General features: G+C 36.3%; 2 protein-coding genes across 5 annotated transcripts in view; both read right to left on the bottom strand.

Moving 5' to 3' along the window:
- LOC132158112 (gastrula zinc finger protein XlCGF57.1-like) overlaps positions 1-25025 on the bottom strand; it is a 129963-nt gene that overhangs the window by 94451 nt on the left and 10487 nt on the right. The window contains exon 2 of one of the 4 annotated variants that reach the window (XM_059567653.1): positions 21132-21330. In XM_059567653.1, coding sequence (XP_059423636.1) covers positions 21132-21192 — 61 coding nt within the window. In that variant the 5' untranslated portion in view covers positions 21193-21330. Of the gene's footprint in view, positions 1-21131; positions 21384-25025 lie in introns of all 4 variants that reach the window. The other 3 variants (XM_059567577.1, XM_059567803.1, XM_059567727.1) reach the window with 3 other exon arrangements.
- Positions 555-19098, bottom strand: LOC132130924 (E3 ubiquitin-protein ligase TRIM35-like). Its single transcript, XM_059542835.1, has 10 exons — positions 19083-19098; positions 18358-18617; positions 14690-14856; positions 13784-13850; positions 4781-5161; positions 4197-4292; positions 2461-2691; positions 2368-2390; positions 2172-2290; positions 555-1994 (listed from the first exon to the last, which is right to left on the bottom strand). Exons 1-10 carry the CDS (start codon positions 19096-19098, stop codon positions 1486-1488), a joined length of 1869 nt encoding a protein of 622 aa, XP_059398818.1. The 3' UTR covers positions 555-1485.

Below are 25025 nucleotides of genomic sequence, written 5' to 3'. Positions count from 1 at the left end.
CATTCATCGTGAAACTTGCTAATTGGCACATTATTAGGAAAGGCAATATGCAAAGATACATTAAAAAAAACCTTATACTCACGTCTTCTGTTGGTGAAGCTGGATTACAAATAGTTTGCGTGAACAGATGCATTAAGGTGCTATGACTGCCATGTTCATTATTACATCCAACAACAGAACAACTCAATCACTTAGGAGACATTCTTGTCTATATCTGCTCCAACTGTGAAATAATGGTGGACTAATGACAGCTCAGTCAGGGCTGGTCTAAGGTAAGACACCAGTCCAGTCTCAAACGATCAATCAAAGTATCGTGGGAGGGGCCTGTCTGTGTGATGCCACCCTGGCCACCACATAGACACGCCCCTGGGCCCCGGGTTTGAGACTATCACAGGTGAGAGAAACTCTTCAACTATTAGCATCATGTTTAATGAAAGAAAGGAAGGCTCAAATTATGGCTGGGTGAGGTGTCCTCTTTTTACTATTAGCTTTTTCAAATAAAATTTCATATATACATATATATATTTTTTTTTTTTTTTTCAAATAATCACAGTTGACAGGCTAAGAAAAAAATGCCAATGCATATATTTAGGAGATTAAATGATGTGAGTGCATTACAGTGCCGCTGATCACATGTTTACAACTTGGCTCTGTTTGTAACTCACACGCTCTCTGAAGGAGAACATATGGTGAGCATGATTTCACCAAGTACAACATGTTCCTGGAACAACATTCCAATCAACCAATCAGAATTGAGATTTTGAGACAACTTTTCAAGAAATATCTGATTTAGGCTTAAGATCAGGGTTAGGTGCTTCTACACTCTTGTTAATCAGCCATCATTTCCCACTGATTTTAGGAATAAATTATCGGTAGGGCTAGATTTAGGGGCAGGGATTGGGTTAAGTTTATATTTTTGGACAATAATGTTGATCCAGGAACATGTCTTACTTGGCAAAATCATGGTGACCTAGAACATATCATAGAACAGGAGCAAGTGGTAATTATAACTTTCATATATTGGTTGAATGAGTTCACCAAACTGGACCAAATTAATCAAAAGGGTTTGCATCTTGTGTAATTTTGTACATTGTGAATAATTGCAAAAGATCCAGCCCAGTCTGTCTTCCTTGTATCTGATGCATGTTTTGCGAACTTAATGCTACAGCTGATTGCTTCTGTTGTCCTCATTTGTAAGTCCCTTTGGATAAAAGCATCTGCTAAATTACTAAATAATAATAAATAATACGAGGAAAAGTACTGCAATTTTCTGCTGTTATTTTAAAATTGGTTGAGGAAGTTAGTTCTGCTATAAACTTCTCAACATGCAGTCAGCCTCTGATTGCTTTTAATCATTGCACAAAAAGATTAATGTAATATTTATCAAAATTATTACTGGGTGGGCTAGACAGATATTTAGGTGGGCTCAGCTCCTAATTTCAGCAAATTAACTCATTAACATCCCACCTTAAGCCATCTTTAAGCCTAAAAGTAAGTGATCCTTGTATTTAAGGGTAAGATCTTCAGAGAGGGATAACAACTAAAGAATGGAAAGAGTGTGTGAGTGAAGGTGGTTGTGAATATATGTAGATGTGTGTTAGTTACAGGATCAGAGAATGACACCGTTCCTCTGTCATAGTCCAGGTGCACTCTCACATACTCAAGGTACTGTTCAACACGAAAGTTAAAAGGTCCAGACAGTCCTCCCTGTTCATACTCCACACTCCAGACATCAGTGTTAAAACAATCACGTCCCTTCCTCTGGTTTGATGCTGTAGTTACTCCAAGAATCCAGACTAAACACCCTTTAACCTCCACATCCCAGCAGTGTGTTCCTGAGTTAAAACCCTCTGAACCCAGAACACAGGGATACCAGTTAAATCTCTCTGGATTATCAGGAACAGGTTGAATGTTCTTGTTGTGACTCACACCGTCCAGAACATCATACAAAACAAGATCTCTATGAGCCGTGTTTGGATCCAGAATCACAAGAGCTGATGGGACACAATCAAAAGACAATTTTATTCTGATGTTCACATAACATGGTATAACAGGAGTGAATTATACACAGATTATGATTATGAATTATGACATCCTGTTAATCAAACACATCAGACAGTTGCTATGCATTTGTTTATCTGTATGTGAGCTCAAAACTTCTGCAGACTCACTGTATTGGACGATGTCCTGCATCTTCTTCCAGACTCTGAAGGGCAGGTTTCCCAAGTATCGTGGCACATGAATCAATGCTCCAGAAGGTGTCTGTGGATCCGGCTGTGAGATCTGGACTCTGGAAGAACATTCAGGATCAGAACTGACCTTTGACTTCAGAAGTAGAGAGACCAGAGACACCAGCAGATCACTCACCTTTCCATTGAGACTGGAAACTCCTGCCGAACAAACACACCATTGATCATCAACAACTCAATCAATCAATCAATCAATGATCTGAAACCAGACCTTCAGAAAGTAGACATCACTGGCTTTCATCATCTCCTCTGTGTCTTTGATTGTGTGTGAAAGAGCTGAGATGTGTCTGCTGATCTCCTCCAGCTTCTCCTTCATCATCTGCTTCTTCTGCTCCTCTTCCTTCCTCAGTGCAGTGATTGTAGCTTCTTCTTCATCTCTGAGAAACTGGTGAAGCTTCTCAAACTGCTGTTTAATCTGACGCTCTGTGTGCTCAGCTTGAGACTGAAATCAAACCACATTAATTTCAGTCATCTCACTTGTCTTATTCTGGAGACACAAATACCTAAATTTCATCAGCTTCATTTTGCAAATTAAGTTTTAAATACTTTTTAATGAGAAACAATTGATACTGATATAATTTGAAGTGATATCTTTTGAAAGCACATCTACTGAACTTAAGAAACATGAATTAGAATTTTTAACTGACGGGACTTTAAAGCATGGCAACCATGTATGAATAAAAACAAACATTTTATATTAAAATTTAATATTTGTGGTGGCGCTTGAGGTTTGAAAACTTGCTAAAAGTGAAATATTAACATCAGTTTAATAATGTAAACTTACAATAGTCAAAGACTATTTCTCTTTTTGAATGTGGACTAGCCATCTGTCAAGTGTGTTTCCTTGCCTTGGCCTGAAATACTGGAATCGACTAGTGGGACAAGTGGTGTGGAGAATGAATGGATGGACTCTTTTTGCTCCCATTTTTCATCAGGTAATATGTGTCAGTTCGACCTAATATGGCTGAGAGGCTATTGGGCTCATGAACTGGGGAGGACTTGGGGGTTTGGTGCTTTGCTCAAGGGCACCTCAGTCATGGGTATTAAAGGTGGAAGAGAGTCTCGGTACCTGCTGGGTTACATGTCCTTTGGGTTATCAGTCAGACTCTCTAACCATTTAGGCCACAACTGCATCAAAATAGGATAATCAAAATTAATTAAGACTAGATAATTAAGCAACAATTAAGAGTTACTGAAATAATAATGAGCTGAATCACTAGTTGCATTTACATGAACAGTTTTTGCTTCCATCGGATAGAATTCATTCTGGTTGACGAATCCGAACGTATTGTTTACATGAAAGCTAAATAAAGTGATTGGGTTGATATGCGCACTTATATGTCACTAGGTTTTAATCAGATTTACTCCTTTGACATGCGCACACTGCATGAATATACAGGGTTTCGCGCTGTTGTCGCATAATGTTTTAAAAAGCACATGTGATATTTATTTATTAGGTGACGACCAGCATATGAACTGTTGTGCAGTGCTGATTACTTAAAAAAAAAAAGTAGGAAAAGTGCCTCTTCCCGCACCCAAAACCAGTCGTCTGGTGGTTAATGAGATTCAAGAATTTTATTCATCACATACACGATTATATAGAGGATATATAACCAGCAGTGAAATGTGAGTAATGAGTCTTAAACAGGCACTGGTGGGATGTTGTGCTGTTCACTTCACACACGCTGAGTGAAAGGGGAGTTTTTATTTTTTTAATATTGAGAGTAATGACATTGGGGTTTTTGCTTTGTAGCTAATGAGATTGCCACATATTTCTGCCCATGAAGCAGCCAGCTAATAGATGTTTTATACAAATGACTGTGTGCACGTGTGTGATTGTGTTTTCCAGTCAATAAGAGGACATGCATTTATGTCAGACAACCCAATTCAGCTGCTCCAATCAAATTTGCAATTATGTAAAAAAAGAAAAAAAAAATCAATCCTCACATTGATGTGTCGAAGTGTTTTCTCAAACTCTCCTTTAATGTTTTCCTTGTGTTGAAGTTTCTTTTTTAAGGTCATCAGTGCTGTATTGACCTTCTCCTGAAATTTAAAGTGAAAATCTATGAGACACCAGGAATGTGTGTGATATGTTCATATATGTTAAGCACAATATAGGCAAAATGGTACAAAGTAATTTGTTTGTATATATAATAATTTAACCCACTGACGTCACACAATTCCAGACCTTGGTATACATATACAGATATACATACATACAGTACACACACACACACACACACACACACACACACATACGTATATGGTGGGACCACAGTACAATATATAGAAATAAAAATCATACACAGGTCCATCACAATAAATTAGTATGTAGTGGAAAAGTTCATTTATTTTAGTAATTCAACTCGTGTATTAAATAAATTAAATGCAAACAGACTGAAGTAGTTCAAGTCTTTGGTTCTTTTAATTGTGATGATTTTGGCTCACATTTAACAAAAACCCACCAATTCACAATTTGAGCTGAATTACTGAAATAATTATTTTTTGAGAAGCACCTGTATCTGTCTTACCTTATGTGATGAAACCACTTCACTGATGGGTCTGAATTTATGATTGTCATGTCGTTGTGATGTAAAACACACCACACACGCAGGCCGTTTGTCTTCCAGACAGAAGAGTTTGAGTTTCTCACTGTGTAAACTGCAGAACTCCCCTGATGAATGCCTCTCATTTCTCTGCTTCAGGAACGATTCACACAAGTTTTTTAATGCAAGATTATATGGAGGTTCAGCATGTGATGATTCTCTCCTGCAGACAGGGCACTCCTGAGTATCCCTGGTTCTCCAAAACTGTTGAAGACACTCTTTAAAGAAACTGTGACTACATGATAAAATAACAGGAGCCTTGAAGATTTCATAGCATACAGGACAAGAAAGCTCTTCTAAAGATAGTGAATCAGTTTTTTACTTTTTGAATGATGATTAAAAAAAATCTCAAAAATGAGCTGTCTTTTCAGAAACAAAACGGCTGAAAAATCCTTCAAAGTGTTTCTCTTCATTCTCCACTGATTACTGATTTTTTTTGTGATTTGATCAGTAGAGAAGAGAGAGGAGAAATAAGACAGTCACTTCCTGGTAAGTGATGTAAGAGGGTGGAGCTTCAGCATCTTTATCATCTGGTTTCACGTTTAACTCTTTGTCTGCCTCATCAGATGCTGTGTGGTGATTTAATATTACAGTTCTTAATATTATTAGTATTCATATTATTATCTGAACATATGATCTTAAAATCTGATCAAGATCAACATTATTGTACACAGGATGGTGTGGAGCTTTAGTTCTGTGTGAATCTGAAGTTAACGACAGAAAAAGAGAATTTTTTAATTTCTGATTCACACACTGAAAAGAAATAAACAAGATAGCTCAAAAGTAGAAACGTGAAGGGTTTCTATTACATACATAAATTTACTGTAGCTTCAAAGTGGAGCACGTGGCACATCATGTGGGACCTTCTGATTTCTGTCAATCACTGTTTTAGCAAGTTGAATGGGAAACTATACTACACTACACTTTTTATCAAAAGCAAGCAGCAGGCATTTAAAAGATATTCGTCAACCTACATCCTCTGATTAAAACCAGACTGTCGAGTTTGTGATTGGGAGATCCACACAGGCCATGTGAGACTCAAATGAGACATGGGGTTCGTCCACTTCGTTCACCAGTGAAAGTGATTTTTTGCCTTTTTGGGATGAACAATAAAGCTACTTTCACTCAGATTAATACAAATTTTCCATACCTGCAGCACTAAATGTGTATTTCAGTAGGATGAAGCTAGAAAAGATACAAGTATTGCTGAACCAGAAACCAATTCAGAAATGAGCCTGTAAAATGTTAAAGACTCAACGCTGAGTAAATGAGAGAAGTCAACGTTTTTGGTGAAATTTATTAGGCACTTATTGAGAAATGTAAGACATGGAAATCCCCAAAAGCAAACATAAGACTACACGGCCTTCGAAACTAAAACTAAGAAATTATTCCTGAAACAAGCATGATCAACAAGAAATTAAAAACAGGCAATAACCATAAGATGTTGATAAAATAAGTTTATTCAATTATTACTGGAAGCAAATATAAAAATTAAGTAAAAGTTTAAACAAATGAGAGCAAACTCTTTCTTTACTGACGTATTAGAGGGCCAGCACATCTCAAGAGAAGAAGAGAAGAAAAATGTATTATGGATAACAATAAAGAACCAGTTAAAAATGTATATTAGATTAGATTAGATATTGGAGTCTTCAACTCCCTGAACTGTGGCAGCACAAGAAAACTGAGTTCATATAAAAAATTAAAAAACACTATACTTATAAAGAAGAACTGAGTGATACAAACTCATTAAGAAAGTTAAAAAAACTTACCGATTATTTTCGATAACTTTGGAGGATGTTTCTTTGTCAGGTCATCCGCTGCAGCTGATAAGGACAGATTTCGATGGAAGAAATGTCTTTATCGTGTCACGTTTGGTGTCACCCATTGGCGAAAATCCCAGGTGGGTCAGGACCCCTCCATCTGAGGGTTCTCCCCCCTAAAAATATTATTAAAAACCATGCTGCATATTGTAAATGACCTTTTATACTTTAAATTACCTTGTAAGTAGTAAAACAACACAAATGCAAACGTGCCAAAAATGCGTTTTAAATTTAGAAACATTTTGAGACTCCCCTCCCTTGCCCTTGCTTCACAATGCTTTGGTCCAAACACCTGCTTTCCTCTTTTACGTCACCTAAGTATTGCCAAGTCGAACTGGACTACTTTAACACTGTTTATGCAGGTTGTTATTCATGTCTTCAAGTTGAAGCGACCCCAATAATGCATGCATATTTTACCAGAGGAACCCCGCCAAAAAATGTGTATTTTACCTCCCGCAACTTGATTTTTCCTTTTCTTTGTAACCAGGGAACCCCCTCGAAACGCGATTGGGATAGTTTTTGGCTAGTATTGAGTATTCACTTAAACATTCGATGAAGTGATTATTTACTCTTTAAAACAGATGATGCCAATGTATTTTTCAATGAGTCCTCCATGTTAGCAATAATAATGTTACCTGCTTGACGGACAGTAATGTATAACGGACACGACAGCTTGAAGTTGTATAATTTGGCACGGTTACATTTACATTTAATCATTTAGCAGTCCAAGGCGACTTACAAATGAGGACAGAAGACGCAATCAGACCAACAAGAGAACACTAATAGTAGTAAGGCATTCTTCTGTGTAAAATTTTCTTGTACAGCTAAAGTTGTACAGCTAAAGTACAACTTTAGCTGTATTATTTCTGTCTCCTTCAACAACTGCTCTTAAGATTTTTTATATTTATAGAAGAAACATTAAACCAAGTGGGATTGTCATTTTAATCCCATCAAATCTGGTCAACTGCTGTGCAGAATTATGATCTATTTTAATGCAATGAAGATTGTGTTATAAATCAGTAGTTTGGCCATGAAACTCTAGTGTATGGCGCACACTTGACATGTAATCTGTAAGCAATCACATCATTTACTGCATGGCACAAGCTTTGTCAGCATAATGAATGATGAATGAGAATAAACACCAACCTGTTTGTTCTTCAGAATCATGATGGTTCATTCTGCAGGATTCTGGATCCCTCATCTTCTCTCTGTCCTCTGCTTCTTCTGTGAACTCTTGTTTGATTTGTGGAAGTTCTGGCAAAAAACAAACAAGTTCCATTTCTAATAGAGATGATGTGAGATGAACAATAAATATTTCACACTATACACTAAATACAAACCCGATACCAAAAATGTTAGGTCACTGTTCAAATTGTGAATAAAAAAAGAATGCAATGATGTGGAAGTTTCAAATTTCAATATTTTATTCAGAATACAACATAGATGACATATCAAATGTTTAAACTGAGAAGAAAAAAAAACACCAACTTATGTGTTAATGTTAGGCTACTCAGTCAGGCGCTCGCTCACTCAGTACGCGCTGAAGGCTCGGTGCAAAATGGCTAATGCGTTTAACAGACCAGAAATAGAAGATCCTCCAATAACCAACAGGTCTGGTGTTTGGGTGCACTTTGGATTCCCTGTAAGCTATAATGGTGATGGCAAGACAGTGGTGGATAAAAAAAAACAATGGTATGTCGCATCTGCTACATTACAATAGGGTAAACCAGGGGGAATACTTCAAACATGTCAACTCATTTACGCCGACATCACCCTAGTGTGTCAATATCTGGAACAAGACAAAAAAAGGAGAAACATAAATGCAACAAACTATCCACGCAGCATTTAGACAGACATTTCCAACAGATTCAAACAGGGCAAAATACATCACCGTGGCGATTGGTACATTTACGTTATAGCCGCGGATATGAGACCTTACTCTGTAAGAACAGACCGTAATTCCTGCTTTGTTCCAAAAAACATAAGCCCAAATAGAGAACCAATTGAGTAAAAACACACTCAATATAAAGAGTTATAGAGTTCCATATAAAAAGAGTTACATCTTTGTATTTGTTCATAACTACTACAACAACATAACATTTTCATTTTTTTTATAAGGAGCTGTTTTTGTTTTATACAGTATGCTGCTAAGAAAACACCATAGAAGATGGGTAAAGACTAGCTCCATCATTGTTCAATGTAAAAAAAAATAATAATCATACTTTGTTAGTTTTAATAAATAAAACGTTTTTAAATAATCAAGGAAATTTATCTGCCATTTTTTTCTTTTTGCTGTATCTAAAACGTACCGAACCGTACCGTACCGAACCGTGACACCAGTGTATCGTATGTGTATTATGTATATATGTATAATATGTATAATATGTATATATATATATATATATATAATTTTAGGGGGGAAATAAGTTGATATTAAATTTCATGGCATCAGCACATCTCAAAAAAGTTGGGACAAGGCCATGTTTACCACTATGTGGCATCCCCTCTTCTTTTTATAACTGTTACGTCCAAGGACGTATATATATTTGTGAGACCTGCATGGTACTGTGGTATGTGTTTCTTTCTTCCTGTTGTTTTTGTTTTGTGTATCCTGCTCTCCTTTGGCTCCTCCCACTCTTTCACTCTGGCAGGTAGCTGATTGCGTCCCCAGCTGCACCTGCTTACCAACCAGGAGGGAAGCAGCATAAAAGCCAGCAGAACTCTCAATCGGGGAGAACATTTCTCCAGAGCTTGGTCTGTGTCCTGCCCGGTCCAGTTGTTTGAAACTGTTGTGTTGAATGCTGTAGTCTGCTCATTGTTGAATGCTGTAGTCTGCTCATTGTTGAATGCTGTAGTCTGCTCATTGTTGAATGCTGTAGTCTGCTCATTGTTGAATGCTGATGCCTAAGAGCTCTGTTGCTGGTGAGACGCCCCTAACATTTCACTGTTATAAAGCCACCCCTTTTTTTTCCCTTTTCAGGCTGTTATTCTCCTGATTGTTTACTTTTTTTGTGTTACTTGGGAACTGTAGGGAGGTGGGCGCCATTTTGTTTTGTAATCCTGTTTTCTCCTGGTTTGTGGTTCGGTAGGGAGTGAGTGTACATTTCTGTCATTTTTTTTGTGAAGCTTATTAAGAATTCAATTTCCAGGTAGACTAAACTTTTGTTTGTTATTTTGGCATTGCCCCCTTCTGAAGTCTTTGTTCCCCTAAAGTTTTGACATGGATGTACACGTTCTTTCTGTTAAGAGCTTTTAAATAAAAGCCTTAAAACGATTCTTGCTGTTGTGGTGCTGTGGCAGGGCCCTGACTAATGCTCTTTAAAATCCTAATTTTGTTACGTTCAGACAAGAACCCTAGACACTAGTAGGACGTAACCATAACAGTCTGTAAACGTCTGGGGACTGAGGAGAAAAGTTGCTCAGGTTTAGGAATAGGAATGTTGTCCCATTCTTGTCTAATACAGACTTCTAGTTGCTCAACTGTCTTGGGTCTTCTTTGTCACATCTTCCTCTTTATGATGAAAATTTATTAGCAGCAAAAGGAAGCTCACTGGGCTTTCATTCTGAAACAGAGCAACAAGGTCATAGCTTCAAAAGAGGGAGTAGCGCAAGGCACAGGACAGTACTCAGAGCTCATGGCAGTGTTCCAGGCTTTGAAAACACTGAAAAAAATTATTTACAGGCCATAATAGTGACGGATTGCAGTTGCAACAGGAATTAATGACAATTTGCAAATCTGGAATGAGACCAGTTACACCAAGTCAAAAGGTAAGCAAATTGAACACGCAACATTATGGCAAGAGATACAAAAAAAAATAATAGGTGATTTTGACGTTACAGTGATACATCAGCAAGGATATTCCTAGGCAGACAAAGGAAATAATGAAGTTGATAAATTAGCGTGCATGAGATGAATAGTAGTGATTAAAGAAACAGAAGGTAATATAATACAGAAAATACATGACCAACTTATACACTCAAGTGTAAATTTAGTTGGCAAAGTTTTGACAGATAATAAAATACATATTTCTAACTGGAGACAGAAATATAGAAACATAAGGTTAAATTGTAAACAGTGCATGCGTAAAGGCTATAATAAAACAATACGAAGTGATTTTGGAGCTATTATACCAGACAGAGTTAACCATGAATGGTCTTTGGACATCGCTGGACCTTTGATCCCAAGGTCTAAAGACGGTAATAAATATCTATTGGTGGTAGTAGATGGCTTTACGGGCCGAATTTTGGGAAAGCCTTTAAAAGAGACAAAAGCAAATGCAATTATTAAAGATGTCAATGAATTACTGGTAGCTTGGGGCCGGCCAGAAAAAATTAGGGTTGACAACGGCACATATTTTATAGGAAAACAGTTTGAAGACTTTGTAACTGAAAAACATATCAGTTTAATTAAATCTATAAGATATTGCCCAGAGTCAAACGCAATAGCTGAGAGATCTATAGGGATTATAAAAAGCTGGAAACGGGCCAATTGTAATGATAGATGGGATGAATATATGGAAGATTTAATGTTTTATGTTCATCTTTTTAGAGATCAAACGTCAAAAGACCAGCAAGAAGACTCTTGCCGAGTAGGAGACCACGTCTGGATCAGGTTAGACAATAAACATAAAAATAAACAGTTTTTAGAGATTTAATTACTAAGAAGGATAAAATAATTAAAATAGTTGATAAACATACTGTGGAATTAGCAGATAATGGCCTCTGGAGTGAGAGGAATTTGGTCTTGGTTAAAAACAAGGACAAGAAAATTTAATTCTAACAGGAAGAGTAACAATGAGCTCGTTAAATTGGTTGAGATTAATAACCAGAGAGGTGTGATTAGAATTGAAACTAAAATGCCATGCTAAAATGCCACAAATACAGAGATATCAATATCACAAAACTCCTGGAGGAATAAAAGCAGCTTTGTGTGTTCTCTGCCAAGAATGTAGAATTAGTTTCGCTAAAGTTGAAGTAATAATGACACAGCGGCTTGGAGAAAAGTAAACCGTTTGTGGACAGGGAATATGTGATTAAATGCGATGCATGTCTAGATGACATTAAACACCGTAAATTGCTGGTACATGGCAGACATAAAGTTTGGTCTTGGAACAAGACCTTTGGTGATTTATCTAGTAAAGGCAAAATTGATGGTTCAAGATTGCACGTTGATAACATGACTTATCAACAACAGCTGGGAAATTCAGGCGTCGATTATCTATGGTCATACCGTATTAAGAGAAATATGGATGACATTCAAAGTAAATGGCTCCTAGTTGACCCCAAAGGTCTGGGAACGGAGCTGGAGTGCTTGAAAACTTGCTTTGACGAGAAGGTCAAAGCATGCCGGCCAGATAAGGGAACTGGAATTGGAAAAAAAAACGTATAATCTTTTTGAACGTAAAGACTGGTACAGATTGGAGATCGGGGGATTAGATTCTTGTGCACTGCTTGCATAATAAATTTACAGCTGAAGTTGTAAAAGTGGTCAAATTTGATGAACTGCTTTTTATTATAGGCAGAGGAATTTGTGGAATTCCTGGAGGAAGAGGATTTAACTCCGACGCAGCCCGCCTTCACGCCCCAAGGTGCTAAGGATCAAACAAGCGGCTCGCACACCAGAAGGTATGCCTGGAAAGCCAGATCCCCTCTCTTGGCTTCTGTAGAGGAAGTCAGAGAGAGGGGAAGAGCCGCACGTTTCTGAGTGAGGACCCCTGGGGGCGTCTTATTGGGGCCTGTGTACATGAAATTACGAACGGACGATTGTTGAGAGCAAGATCTGGGACACTATCTTAGCATTGTCAAGCAGAGCACAAATATTTGGTCACCTGATACTACTGTATCTGGAAATGAGAAAAAAAAAAGAGTGCAAGGGGAAAGAAAGAATGCTCGAGTTTGGGTTGAAAACTATATGGATGTGTTTCATACCAGCTTACTGATGCATGACGGCACTGTGTATATGATTATTGCAAAATATCATAAGTTTAAATAACATGTTGAACTGTACTTTAGCTTGAAGATGTTAGGATGAAATCAGCCAGCAAAACTGGTAGTAATGGTAGTAATTTAAGAGCCGTAAGCAAGAACTGACCACAGGGAAGTCTTCTGAGCAAATTGTAAGTATTTTTGAAATGCTTATAGTTTTGTCCAGGGTCGACTTTCCTTACCTACCTGAGAATAATAAATAAACAGGTAAAAGGTGTATAGATAAAGGAGACACCATAAAACAATACCCAATCATGTTCCCAATTGACCTAATAAGTTGCAAATTGGTCCTCCAGCTGTTCTTTACAGGTAAATGTAACTTTTCCAACCTTTTATTGCTACCTGTCCCAAATTTTGACATTTCAAAATGTCTCACTTGCAACATTTGATATGTTATATATATTTCTCCATTAGGGCGATTGGGCGATGCACCACCAAAGGAAAAGGAGGGATTTTTTTTCTTTTACATTTAACCGCAGTGTTACACTAGCTTTCACTATTCTAGACTGTTTGTTCTGCCTCTAAATAGTCCAATCAGCGCCAAGTCGCGTTTTGTTTAGTACCGCCTATTTATCGGGAGATTTCTGTCAACAAATAACACGAAAGAGCAAAGATGCATATTTATAGTAGGGAGCAGTGTAATATAAGTGAGTTATGTAAACAGTGATTTATGTGACTTCAATTATTTCTTATTAAATTGAAATAGAAGTAAAACGTTGTTTTTGGAAAAACTACATCCTGGCGCCAGTCTTCATTTGCAGCTGAATTATGTTAAAACACATATAGAAACATAAGGAGAGCAAGAGAATGATTGTTAATGTCAGTTTATTTTTTATTAATACTATAGTAGTTCAGTTCCCTTTAAATCTTTAACTAGCCGTTAATTTATCAATTGAATGGGTGACCTATACTCAGTAATTGAGCAAACATTTGCCCCCCCTGAGAGAATTGCCAAGAGTCGCCACTGCTATATTCTATTGTGAATAAAATATTACTTTATGAGATTTGTAAATTATTCCATTCCTTTTTTACTCACAATTTGTACAGTATCCCAACTTTTTGGGAATTGGGTTTGTTCTAAGACGAATTACATACAAAAAAACACAAGTTTTGTCAAAGCTACCTCCAAAGCAGCCTCCAGAAACCGAAATTTTTGCGCAGTGCTACTTTTCAGTCTGTTTCCAGCACAGCTGAGTAATATAAAAATCAGAGTCATGATAAAGAGAATCTTTGTTATAATAATAACACACATCACATAAAAATCACATACTTTCTCATAATTGCTTAAATCTCATAATGACACACTTTCTTGCAATAATGAGATACTGTTATGTAATAATCAGAAACGTTCTCAAAATTATTTAGATAGATTCTCATAATGAGATATAAAAATTATCTCATGACAGCGAGTGGATTTTGAAGCTGGAATAATGAGTGGATTCAAGAGAGGAATAACATGGATGGAGCTTTCTTGGCAAGGAGGATTGTGTGCATCAGGTACAAGGGAGAGGGCTTATTTACATTAGATAAGACAAAAGTTAAAATATCTAACTTGTTTATCGACTTGTTAATAGCAATTTGCTGTGGATGTGCCGATCAGGTCCAGTCGGGTCTGTGTCTTCCCAGCCGGGTTCGGGTCTAGTTTTCAAATAATTGACAGGTCCGGGTCTTTTCAATTTTTGGACCTGTGTAGACCTCTACATGGAGATGGTTTGGTCATGTTTTATGCAAACTACTAACCTTGTGCGGCCGCTCATTTACAATACTCCAAATTCACTAACATTAGGATGAGGTTAAGAACAAATTCATGCACATACAAACCTGTTTTATCTCAGTATCTTATAATAATGTTACAATTTTAATGCAGATACAGAGCATACAACAAAATATCTTCTAATATAATACGCTTAGTGTAGCTGTTAGGAAAGTGACTTACACAGAAGACACTTTACTGTTCAGCACATAAAGATGTACATTGTGATTTAAGAATGCTTTTCATATGAAAGAAAAAGAAGATAACTGAACTAACCTCTCATCACGTGGATTGTGGTGATCTGGTTTCTCCGCAGCATGGAGCCTCAGATGTTGCTTCAAGTGTTTAACAGAGAAACTCTTCCCGCACTGATCACACGTGTGCTGCTTCTCACTGCTGTGGATCCTCTCATGTCTTTTCAGATTTCCTGCCTGATTGAATCTCTTGTCACAGTGTGAACACTTGTACGGTTTCTCTCCAGTGTGGAGCCTCTCATGTGTTTTCAGATTTTCTGCCTGAGTGAATCTTTTGTCACAGTGTGAACACTTGTAAGGTTTCTCTCCAGTGTGGATCGTCTGGTGGTGTTTTAAATTGTTCTCTGAAGTAAAGGTCTTTTCACACTCAAAGCACATGTGCTCTCTTACATCATTATGGTTTTTTTGATGTTCTTTTAAATATTGTAGAAGTGAAAAACTCTTTTCACATAAGTGACATGAATGTGGCTTCTCCTTTGTATGAAGTCTCAGGTGATCCTTCAGGTATGAAGCCCACAGAAAAGTTTTGCCGCATTGATCACATGCGTACAGCTTCTCTCTAGTGTGAATCTTCATGTGAAGCGTAAGCAGTGTTGGGGAGTAACTAGTTACATGTAACGGCGTTACGTAATGTAATTACAAAATTATTGTAACTGTAATTAGTTACAGTTACTAAGAAAAAATGAGTAATTAAATTACAGTTACTTATGAAATTTTTTACGATTACAAAGGGGATTACATTTGAATATTTACACACATCCACATACAGATTTAACTGATTTCTTTCCCAAATTGCACTGACTATTCTGAGACATACCGCCCTAATAATTTCCGGGATGCTGAAATACAGTCTGGTTCGTAGAATACAGTCATAAAAACGAAATGCCTAACGCGGACGGATTATGCCACATTTTGGATCACTAAATCAAAAGTAGGTCAGTACACTTGAATCAAAACATGACATCGACTAGTGTCTGTGAATATATAGCCCCAAAAATGCAATATATGACTTGCAAATTCTGCGTGTCTGTGGAAATCAGGCGCGGACTGGACACCGCGGGAGAACCGGGACAATTCCCCGTGGCCTGGCAGCCGATTTTGCCCGCTATTTAATATCATTATTGTATAATTGCCTGCCGAATGTACTAAAGCGATCATTTGCGAATCCGCCATTTGATAATTAAATCTCTAATAAGTCATGAAGTGTTAGTCATGACTCGCGCGCTCTCCGCGCCTCCGCCAAACGGTAATCAATGCGAGAGAGAGAGAGTAGAGTTGTGACGTTCGCGAACGAACCGATTCTTTTGAACGGCTCATAAACATGAACGATGGGAGCCGAGTCGCGGCTGGAGGGGAGCCGTTCTTTCTGTCGTTCTTTTTTCCTATGCGTATTTCACACAGATGCACACAAATGAGCTCCTCCGCGAGACAGAACAGTTATAGGGGGAGGGGCGCACCCAGCGCAGGCAAACCCTTTATAGCGTGATGATATTAGTTATTAGTTGTGCATGTTCATTGCAGCCCACTTTGTTATTGTTCATTGACTTGAAGGGGCTGATGTCCTATTTGCAAAGTTTACAGTAGTAATAGTATGTAGTATGTAGACATTTCCATTTTATTTATTCTAATTTTATCTACTTTCAATATTTTTTGTTTTCTATCAAAATGTTCTTGTGTGATAACAATGTTCTTGTGTGAAAGTATTTGTAGTAAAAGCTGTTTTGCACAGAAATTCATTGCAGCCGGCTTTGTTTTTGATGTTTATTTGAGTAGGTATTGTATGAATAACATAAGTCAACGTAGCTTTACACACACACACACACACACACACACACACACACACACACACACTTTGTACTAAAGTAAAAATAGTGATGTCACCAAAATAGTGACCAAAATATTGATGTCACTGTCTAAGCAGAGGGATTTGTGCAACCCTATGGAATATAGTCCACACATGACAAACGAGGTAATAATCAATATTTCAGAATAATTCAAACTCAGATATTGGTGTGTGATATCTGAGTTTTAATTATTTGACTATATTGACTATTTGACTATATATATATTCTTTTGAACGGCTCTTTGAAAGGAACGGATCGCGAAGATCCGGATCCCCTCAAAGAGCCATAAATCCCATCACTAAGAGAGAGAGAGAGAGAGAGAGAGAATAGAGTGAATTGCTGGAGCAGAGAAGCAGAACTACTGTTCAGGGTTTCAGGTCAGTTTCATCTGTAAAGATACTTTTTTGTCTTTGTTTTTTTATTTATTTAATCAAGCAGCAGCACGTTGCTCATCAGTCATCACTCAAAATACTATATAAAGGACATCATTATTATCTGTTGTAATGTTACAGTAGGAATTTAGCTGAAAAAAAAATCAGATTTTTTTTTATAGGTTTAGGGGGAGCTACGACAGACAACAACACAACCCTTACGAAAATTAACATTTTAATATTTAACTATAAATCCAGAGAAAATTGTTACTATTTTTTAACTGTGATAACCAAAAATGTAAAATTATTTTACAAATGTATTTATTTAAAAATAAATACAAATCCATTTGCAAAAAAAAAAAAAACAAGGTTATTTTACTTTTATATAGGCTAATAAAAGCATGGTAATTTTTTGTAAGGGAAAAACATGACTCGTGTACAGTATTAGGATTTTTCTATAAAAATATTGTAGTATTGTAGGGTATTGTATTGTAAAGTATAGTTTTGTTCAATCTTGAGTATTAAAATCACGAGAGAGATGGATAACAGGGCAAAATAAAGAGACTGAAGAGAAAAATGGAAGTGAAGGTGCAGTTCAGGAGAAAACTTTTAATTATTTTGCATGTCCCCAAATTAAAGATTTAAACCTTTTTTATGTCAGGTCCATACAAAAAAATAGTTTTGTCCATGAATTTGTTTGTATGAGTTTGAATTTTCCAGTCTGAATTTTTTTCCCAGTCCGCCCCTCCTGTAAATTAATGGCAAAGACATGGTTTCATTTACTACACATAGGCCTACTGAAGCTTGCAGTGTTTTCAACCTCTGCTGCCTCAATATAGGAGTACACGAGCACATAAACATAATTTCTAGAACTGCTCTGTGTCACTTCATGTGCATTTTACTTATTTTGAGAAAACTATCATCATGTACAGAGACAGCAGTTTAAAAAAAACACCAATGTTTCAGGAGTTTATTACACAGAATACGTCACATGCTTATTAGATAACTGTATTTAAGTTGATGTATATGATTTTATTTATTATTCTTTAATTTTCACAAATTTAGAAAAGTAATCAAAAAGTACTCAAAAGTAATTAGTTACATTACTTTAATAAAGTAATTGAAAAAGTTACACTACTATTACATTTTAAACAGGGTAACTTGTAATCTGTAACCTATTACATTTCCAAAGTAACCTTCCCAACACTGAGCGTAAGGTATGATGATTGCGTGAAACTCTTCCCGCACTGATTGCAAGGGTAAGGCCTTTCTCCGGTGTGGATCCTCATGTGCGCCGTAAGATGAGGTTTTTGTGTGAAACTCTTCCCGCACTGATCACATGTGAATGGTTTCTCTCCAGAATGAACTCTCAAGTGAATAACAAGGCTGTGTTTGTGGGTGAAAGTTTTCTCACACTGGTCACATGCATAGGATTTCTCTCCAGTGTGGTTTCTCATGTGTCCTTGAAGGTGTACTTTTTGTGTGAAACCCTTCCCACATTGATCGCACGTGAACGGCTTCTTTCCGGTGTGGATTCTCATGTGAACATCAAGATTACGTTTGCTTGTCAAATTCTTTCCACACTGAGTGCAGGTCAAAGATTTCTTGGCTCTACTTTTCCTTAAAAATGTATTTTTGGTCTTTGAGCGACTCAAAGGTTTTTTTTCAGGTTTGTCGTAATGTTCCTCCTCCACTTCACTCAGTTCTTCACTCTCCTCGTTCTCTTCCATCAGCTCTGAAACGAAAGGGAGAAAAGGCTGAATTTCATTTTCAGTACATCAAAATTGAAAGAGAGAAATATGAAGTGAAAGGACATAAAAGTGAGAACTGATGTAACTGCAATACATTATCATAATGATTTTAATAATTGGTTATAGCATACATCCCTGAAACCTTCCATGAATTAGATACATTGATTTCCCAGCTATTTTTAAAGCATTAAGGCAATAAAGTATTTCTGACTTAATTTTAGCACCACTTCTTCGAATTTAAGTAATTGATATGATCATTTAAAGCAAAACTTTGTAACTTTTTCTGTGTTCAAAATTTGCTAAATGTATATGATGAGCGAGTACATCATGAATGCATCTACCAAACCGCATTTTTGTCTTATCGCAGATCACTACTGTACATTTATAATAAGTGATTATGTTTGGACTATTGTAGCCTGGTTGGGTCGCCGCTGCGGAGTAACACATACCTGCGTGAATCGCCATAGACATAAACTTAGAGAAGTAGATCCGGTTAAAATGTTCTTCCGCGGGATGCGTGCAGCTCTGTTTATAAACCGCTAGAGCGCCAAAGGTTAATGGCGCCAATAGTGTTGCTTTAACCCTCTGGGCTTCTTCGCCCGAAAACGTTTTGAAATGTTTAATTTTTTTGCTTCATCGGATGGGTATGAAACTTGGTGACTTTTGTTGTATTACCTATATGAACACACAAAAAAATCAAGGAGATGATTCTGATATGTTAAAGGGTCGTAAAAAAAAAAAGTCACACTTAGCTTCCTCCCGCCCGAAAACGGGCGACATAGGAAATGAATGGGAAATACGAAAAAATAGGAAAACTCAGAGAAACTTTTGGTGGTACAAGCTACAGATCAGCGACTGTGCTGAAAAAAAGTGTACAGCAATAAAGGGGTGACACTCTAGAACATCAAGAGTGCAAATAAGATCCCCCCCCCCCCCACACACACACACACCCACGCACACAAACACATACACAGATAAACTGGCGACTGCAACAGCAAATTTGTAGAATATTCCACATAAAATCAATAAATGAAAAAATAAAACTTGCTCAAATGCACACACACACACACACACACAGAGAGAGAGAGAGAGAGAGAGAGAGAGAGAGAGAGAGAAAGAGAGAGACTGGTAAGACTGCAACAGCAAATTTTGAGAATATTCAAAAATAAATAAATAAAAAATACAAAAAGAGACTCTCGCTCAAATGCAACACACACACACACACACACACACACACACACACACACACACACACATTCACTCACACATACACACACACATTGTGTTCCCTTTCTAACCAAATGCTATAGTTTGATTGTAATCATAATGCAAAACCTGATACTTATCTAAACATTTTTGTTAAGAAAATAAAGTAATCATCTTTTAGAATATCTAAATGTATATCTAAATAAAAAAAACGAATAAGATAGAGAAATCATGTCTAAAACAACAAAAGGAATCAAAAAGCCTTTCTATATAGGATATATAGGAAGCTATAGACAGCCTACAGGCTGGTACAGGACATTACACAAAAGTGGCTATTTTTTAAAGCCTCTAGATGAAGTTCTTTTCCTGGAACATTTTTTTTAGGCTGGCACTCTATTTTGATGTGAAATGCTGCATTTATTGAATTATTTTTTTTTAATAAATATAAAATAAAAAATGATATATTAATTCTAATGGAAAAAATAGCTCATAAAAATTATATAATTAATGCAAAGTATCATAAAAAAATCTAAAAATTCTAAATAATAATCAGAAAACATTATAGATCAAAAATATATTTGATTGGTTATCCTGGGAAAAAGTAAAGTACAATTTTAAGGCTTCGCCCGTTTTCGGGCGGGAGGAAGCTAAGTGTAACCCATTTACGAAGAAGCCCAGAGGGTTAAAGGGTGTTTCTTAAAGCGCCAATGGTGTTGCTTTAAGAGGACATTTGATAATTCTATTTAATAATTTATATTTTACTATATTTTATCTCTTCTTTCATTTGGATTCCAGTGTCAAATAGAGTCTCGTGCCACCCATTAACACGGATCTGGGAGGCACAAACTAAACAGTATGATTATTGGTTATGACTATTTATTTAATAAAAAAATAATTATTTAAATAGCAGTTCCATATAACAACTTATTACAAACTGGTTAGTACTATAAAATAATGCCACCCCATGCTTGCTATTATTTCATTAAATCATCTCAATCTATTGCCACACTTTTTAAACAAGTATACATAACAAACTGTATAGTGTTGGTCGCATTCATCAACCCAGTTACCAAAGTTACTGTAAGAAAAATAATCTCTATCACTATGAATAACTGCTATACTTTATGGGAAATAAATTAGTAAACTAGCTTATCAGATTTTGCTTAAAATCATATACTTAGATCAATTATTGTGTTTACTTTTGCGAAAACTGTGAACACTTTTAACTAAATCTGATTTAATCGAGTTTTTCAGAATCACGGATTAATGAGAAATCAATAATAAACACCAACCTGTTTGTTCAGTATCTTCAGTGTGTTTGATTCTGAGGGTTGAGGCTTCTTGATCTCTCATCTTCTCTCTGTCCTCTTTAATAAACTCAGACTTTACAGCTCTCCTGGTGATTTGATGCTGGTCTTCTCTTCTGAATCGATAGAGATGTTCCAGGATTTATTGGTGAACTACTGTGGGAGGAGCTTCACTGATGATGTGCTTCATGTGGGAGGAGCTTCACGGATGATGCGATTCATGTGGAAGGAGCTTCACTGAAGGTGAATTGCAGCATGAGAGATGAAAAAAACACCGTACCAAGATCGTTTTTACAACACAGTGTAAATATCTATATTTTTAAACATAAATAATGGTAAGAAAAACAGCTGAAAAACTAAACACACAAAAAAAATTATTGTTGACACCAAGGAAATGAGCTTTAAGTGGCAATTTACAGGAGATCTGAGGCATCAGCATAATATATGAGGTGAAAACCAGAGCTATTTACATGAAATAAAGAGTCTTTTCAGTAGCTCTGTTAATATTGATGAGCTTCTATCAACACCCATTCAACAAGACATTCAGATCATCTCTCTTTATTCTCAGTGTTTGCTGTTGGGGCCAGATTTGAGGATATAAAAGCATATAAAACTGCTTTACTGAACTACTGCTATTTATCAAAATATGACATTGACTAAATAAATAAATCATTGATAAATTACTGACAATAATAAACAAACACTAATGACACTAAAAAACTATCTTACAACACCAAAGCCTAACATGACCATATGGTAAACTTGATTTTTATGTACATAAACTGACAATGATCATAACATTTTTCAAAGCAATATTTAATGCTTCCCTAGTCAAACTTCATATATTCCCATTTATGAATAGATTTGAAATTTCAAATCTTCAAAATTTGAAAAACGTTCATTACTCATTACAGGAACAAAATGTGTTTGGAAATACCGTTGCAATGCAGACCTATTTCAATTTTAACAAGTAAAAATAATCTAAATGTCAGCGGAGAAAAAAAAAGGTCAAAATAAAAATGGTAGCAGCAATAGGCTACTTGAGATCGATTCCCATACCCTTCACAGATTATTATTATTTATTTATGTATTTATTTATAGTATTATGACTGGGCATTCACTAACAGTTCAACTACAAACATCAAAACAAAACATCAAAACATTCAAAATCGCTCCGCTCTGAATGCATTATTTTTTCCTCACATGCTCCTACAGCAGTAACTTTAAATGATCCCGATGAAAACAAAGCAGAAACGAGCCTGTAAAACGTCGCTTCAACAGGCTGTAAAGTGTTTGATGGTTGTGTAAATGTGTGAAATACTGTGAACTGCTCGCCTCTCCGGGATTTATACTGTCCTCTAAAACCGTCGGCAATTACCGGTGATTAGTCTTTTCTCGGTACAAGTTTTGTGTTGAATGAGTCGATGAATTAATAATTTATGTACCAACAAAAAAAATCTTAAACTATTGGCTTTATTTCACATCAACAATTAATCACAGTAAGATTTTCTCTCTGCCTGTGAGGTTTTCAAAGTTGTTTTTGGATGCGAAGTACTTTTCTTCTGCTGTCTAAAGTTTTGATGACTGCTAATTTAAACTCGCATACGTTTTATGTCTAGGTTATTGATAGAAAATTAAACCTATGCTAATTTAGGCATTGCATGCAGGCATATGAGATTTTATCATGGCTGCAACATCGGGGGCAATTTTAAGATTGTTACATGTGGTTTAACTTTAACGGTGGTTTAACGTTAGAACCAGCAGCCTCGTGCATACAGTGTGGTTGTGCTTTGGGTGATCCTTGAAAGAGTCCCAGCGCTAGGTCCTTTCTGACGCCGTCCCCTCCACTCTCTCCCACTTGTGCACTTTCTGTACCGTCCTGTATAAACATTTACATTTAATCATTTAACAGACGCTTTTATCCAAAGCGACTTACAAATGAGAACAATAGAAGCAGTCAGGTCAACAAGAGAACAACAACAGTATACAAGTGCCATGACAAGTCTCAGTTAGTCTAGTACAGAACACATAGCCAGGTTGTTTTTTTTTTTTATGAAAGACAAGAAAAACAAGGAAAGTGCTAGTATTAGTTGGTTAAGTTCTGCTGAAAAAGATGAGTCTTTAGATGTTTCTTGAAAATGAGTAAAGGGACTGAGAGCTCTCGGACTAAATCTAAAATATCTTAAACTGTGTTCCAAAGATAAACGGAGGTTTTACGGGTTTGAAACAACATGAGGGTAAGTTATTAATTACATAAATTTCCTATCTGGGTGAACTATCCCTTTAAAGCAACACAAAGACAAAACTCTGTTTGGTTTTTCATTATCAGTCTCTACAAATTGTTATTGAATTAGAATTTCCACAACACAGTGCAATGTAGCACATGAACAATTTCTTATCAATGTTTCAAGAACAAGCTGGATCCTTGATGACTCTACAAGGAGAACGAAGAAATGGTTTACTGAAAAGTTCTTAAAAAGCAGGATTTCATATTATACCATTTCTTTAAACCATTGGTTCTCAAACTGTTTATACCAAGTATCACTTCAGAAAATATTTGTTATTAAATATTAAGTTCCACCTTAATGACCAATATTACATTTCAGCAGCGTAGTAGGCCTAACTATTCAGCTACAGCTCTACAGTTAAAAAATGAGGCAATTTTATTCTAACAAGAATATTAATTGTTGTCAGACACTTTACCATGGTAAATACAGTTTGAACATTAACACTACATTGTGCTTACGTACAAGTAAATGAAAAAAAAAAGTTTAAATTAAAATGTTATTTTAAATGTAATTATGTAACAAGTTACAAAACTGTAGGGTACATTAACTTACATACTTAAATGTGCAAAAAAAAACTTACTCAAAGATAAAATTAGTTTAATTTATTGATTCACCTGCGTAACAACTAACATTAGAGGGGGCCTGACACTTTGAGAACCATGGCTTTAAACAATCCTATTCATTTTCATTAATTCATTAAAATTGTACCGACATTTGCACTTATACGTTTCAGAAAACACTTTGAAACTACTATAAGAATAAAAAACATATATAACACACCTAATGCATGGGATTCATATCAGGAAATTTACACAATCAGGACATTAACACATAACTTACCAGCAACAGATTAGGTGAGCATCTAACTTGATCATCTGTGATAAAGCAACGCAAAAATACACACACGGGTATTTATTTATCTGCAGGTTAAGGTCCTTTCACACTGGACGCGATTTTGACGCGCGAGCCACTTTTATTTTTTTCGCTTCGACGTCGATTTTTTTTTACTTTTGAGGCGACAAAAAGGCTTCAGCCAATCACATACAAGGAAACAAAGGTGACGTCACAGCAAAAATGACAGATCTTCTGATTACTTGTGTGTCGGCGAATCCCGTTTTGTTTGACAAATCTAATAAAAACTACAAGGACAACGATTTGAAGGACAATGTGTGGTGTAGCATTGCCAACCAACTAGGGTATCACGACTGTGAGTATGTTGTGTGATAAAAACAACAGGGGATAGAAAGCTAACACTATCGTCAAAGATAGCAATACAGACCGTGTTTACTTTGAATATGTAACAAAAATGTAGTGACTATTTAAGAGCTGCTTTTCTATATACATTCTTTGTGTGATATCCAGTTTCTAGTCGAATGATTTAACTTCATGTGTTACATGCAATAAGGTGTATTGACTTTACAAAACGCACTTTGTTTAGTTGAAGACGCAAAAAAACTGTGGAAAAACCTAAGGGACACCTATATGAGAAAAAGGAGAGAGGAAAAGGAAACTAAAAGTGGACAGGCTGGAAGTGTTAAAGTTGAAGTGTCCATTTTCTCAACTGTCGGCGCGAAAGTTTTGGAATGTTGAA

The sequence above is a fragment of the Carassius carassius genome, chromosome 1 (assembly GCF_963082965.1).
Source record: "Carassius carassius chromosome 1, fCarCar2.1, whole genome shotgun sequence".
Classification (NCBI taxonomy): Eukaryota; Metazoa; Chordata; class Actinopteri; order Cypriniformes; family Cyprinidae; genus Carassius; species Carassius carassius.
Note: the sequence above shows the minus strand (reverse complement) of the source record. Positions and strands in the feature narration are given on the sequence as shown.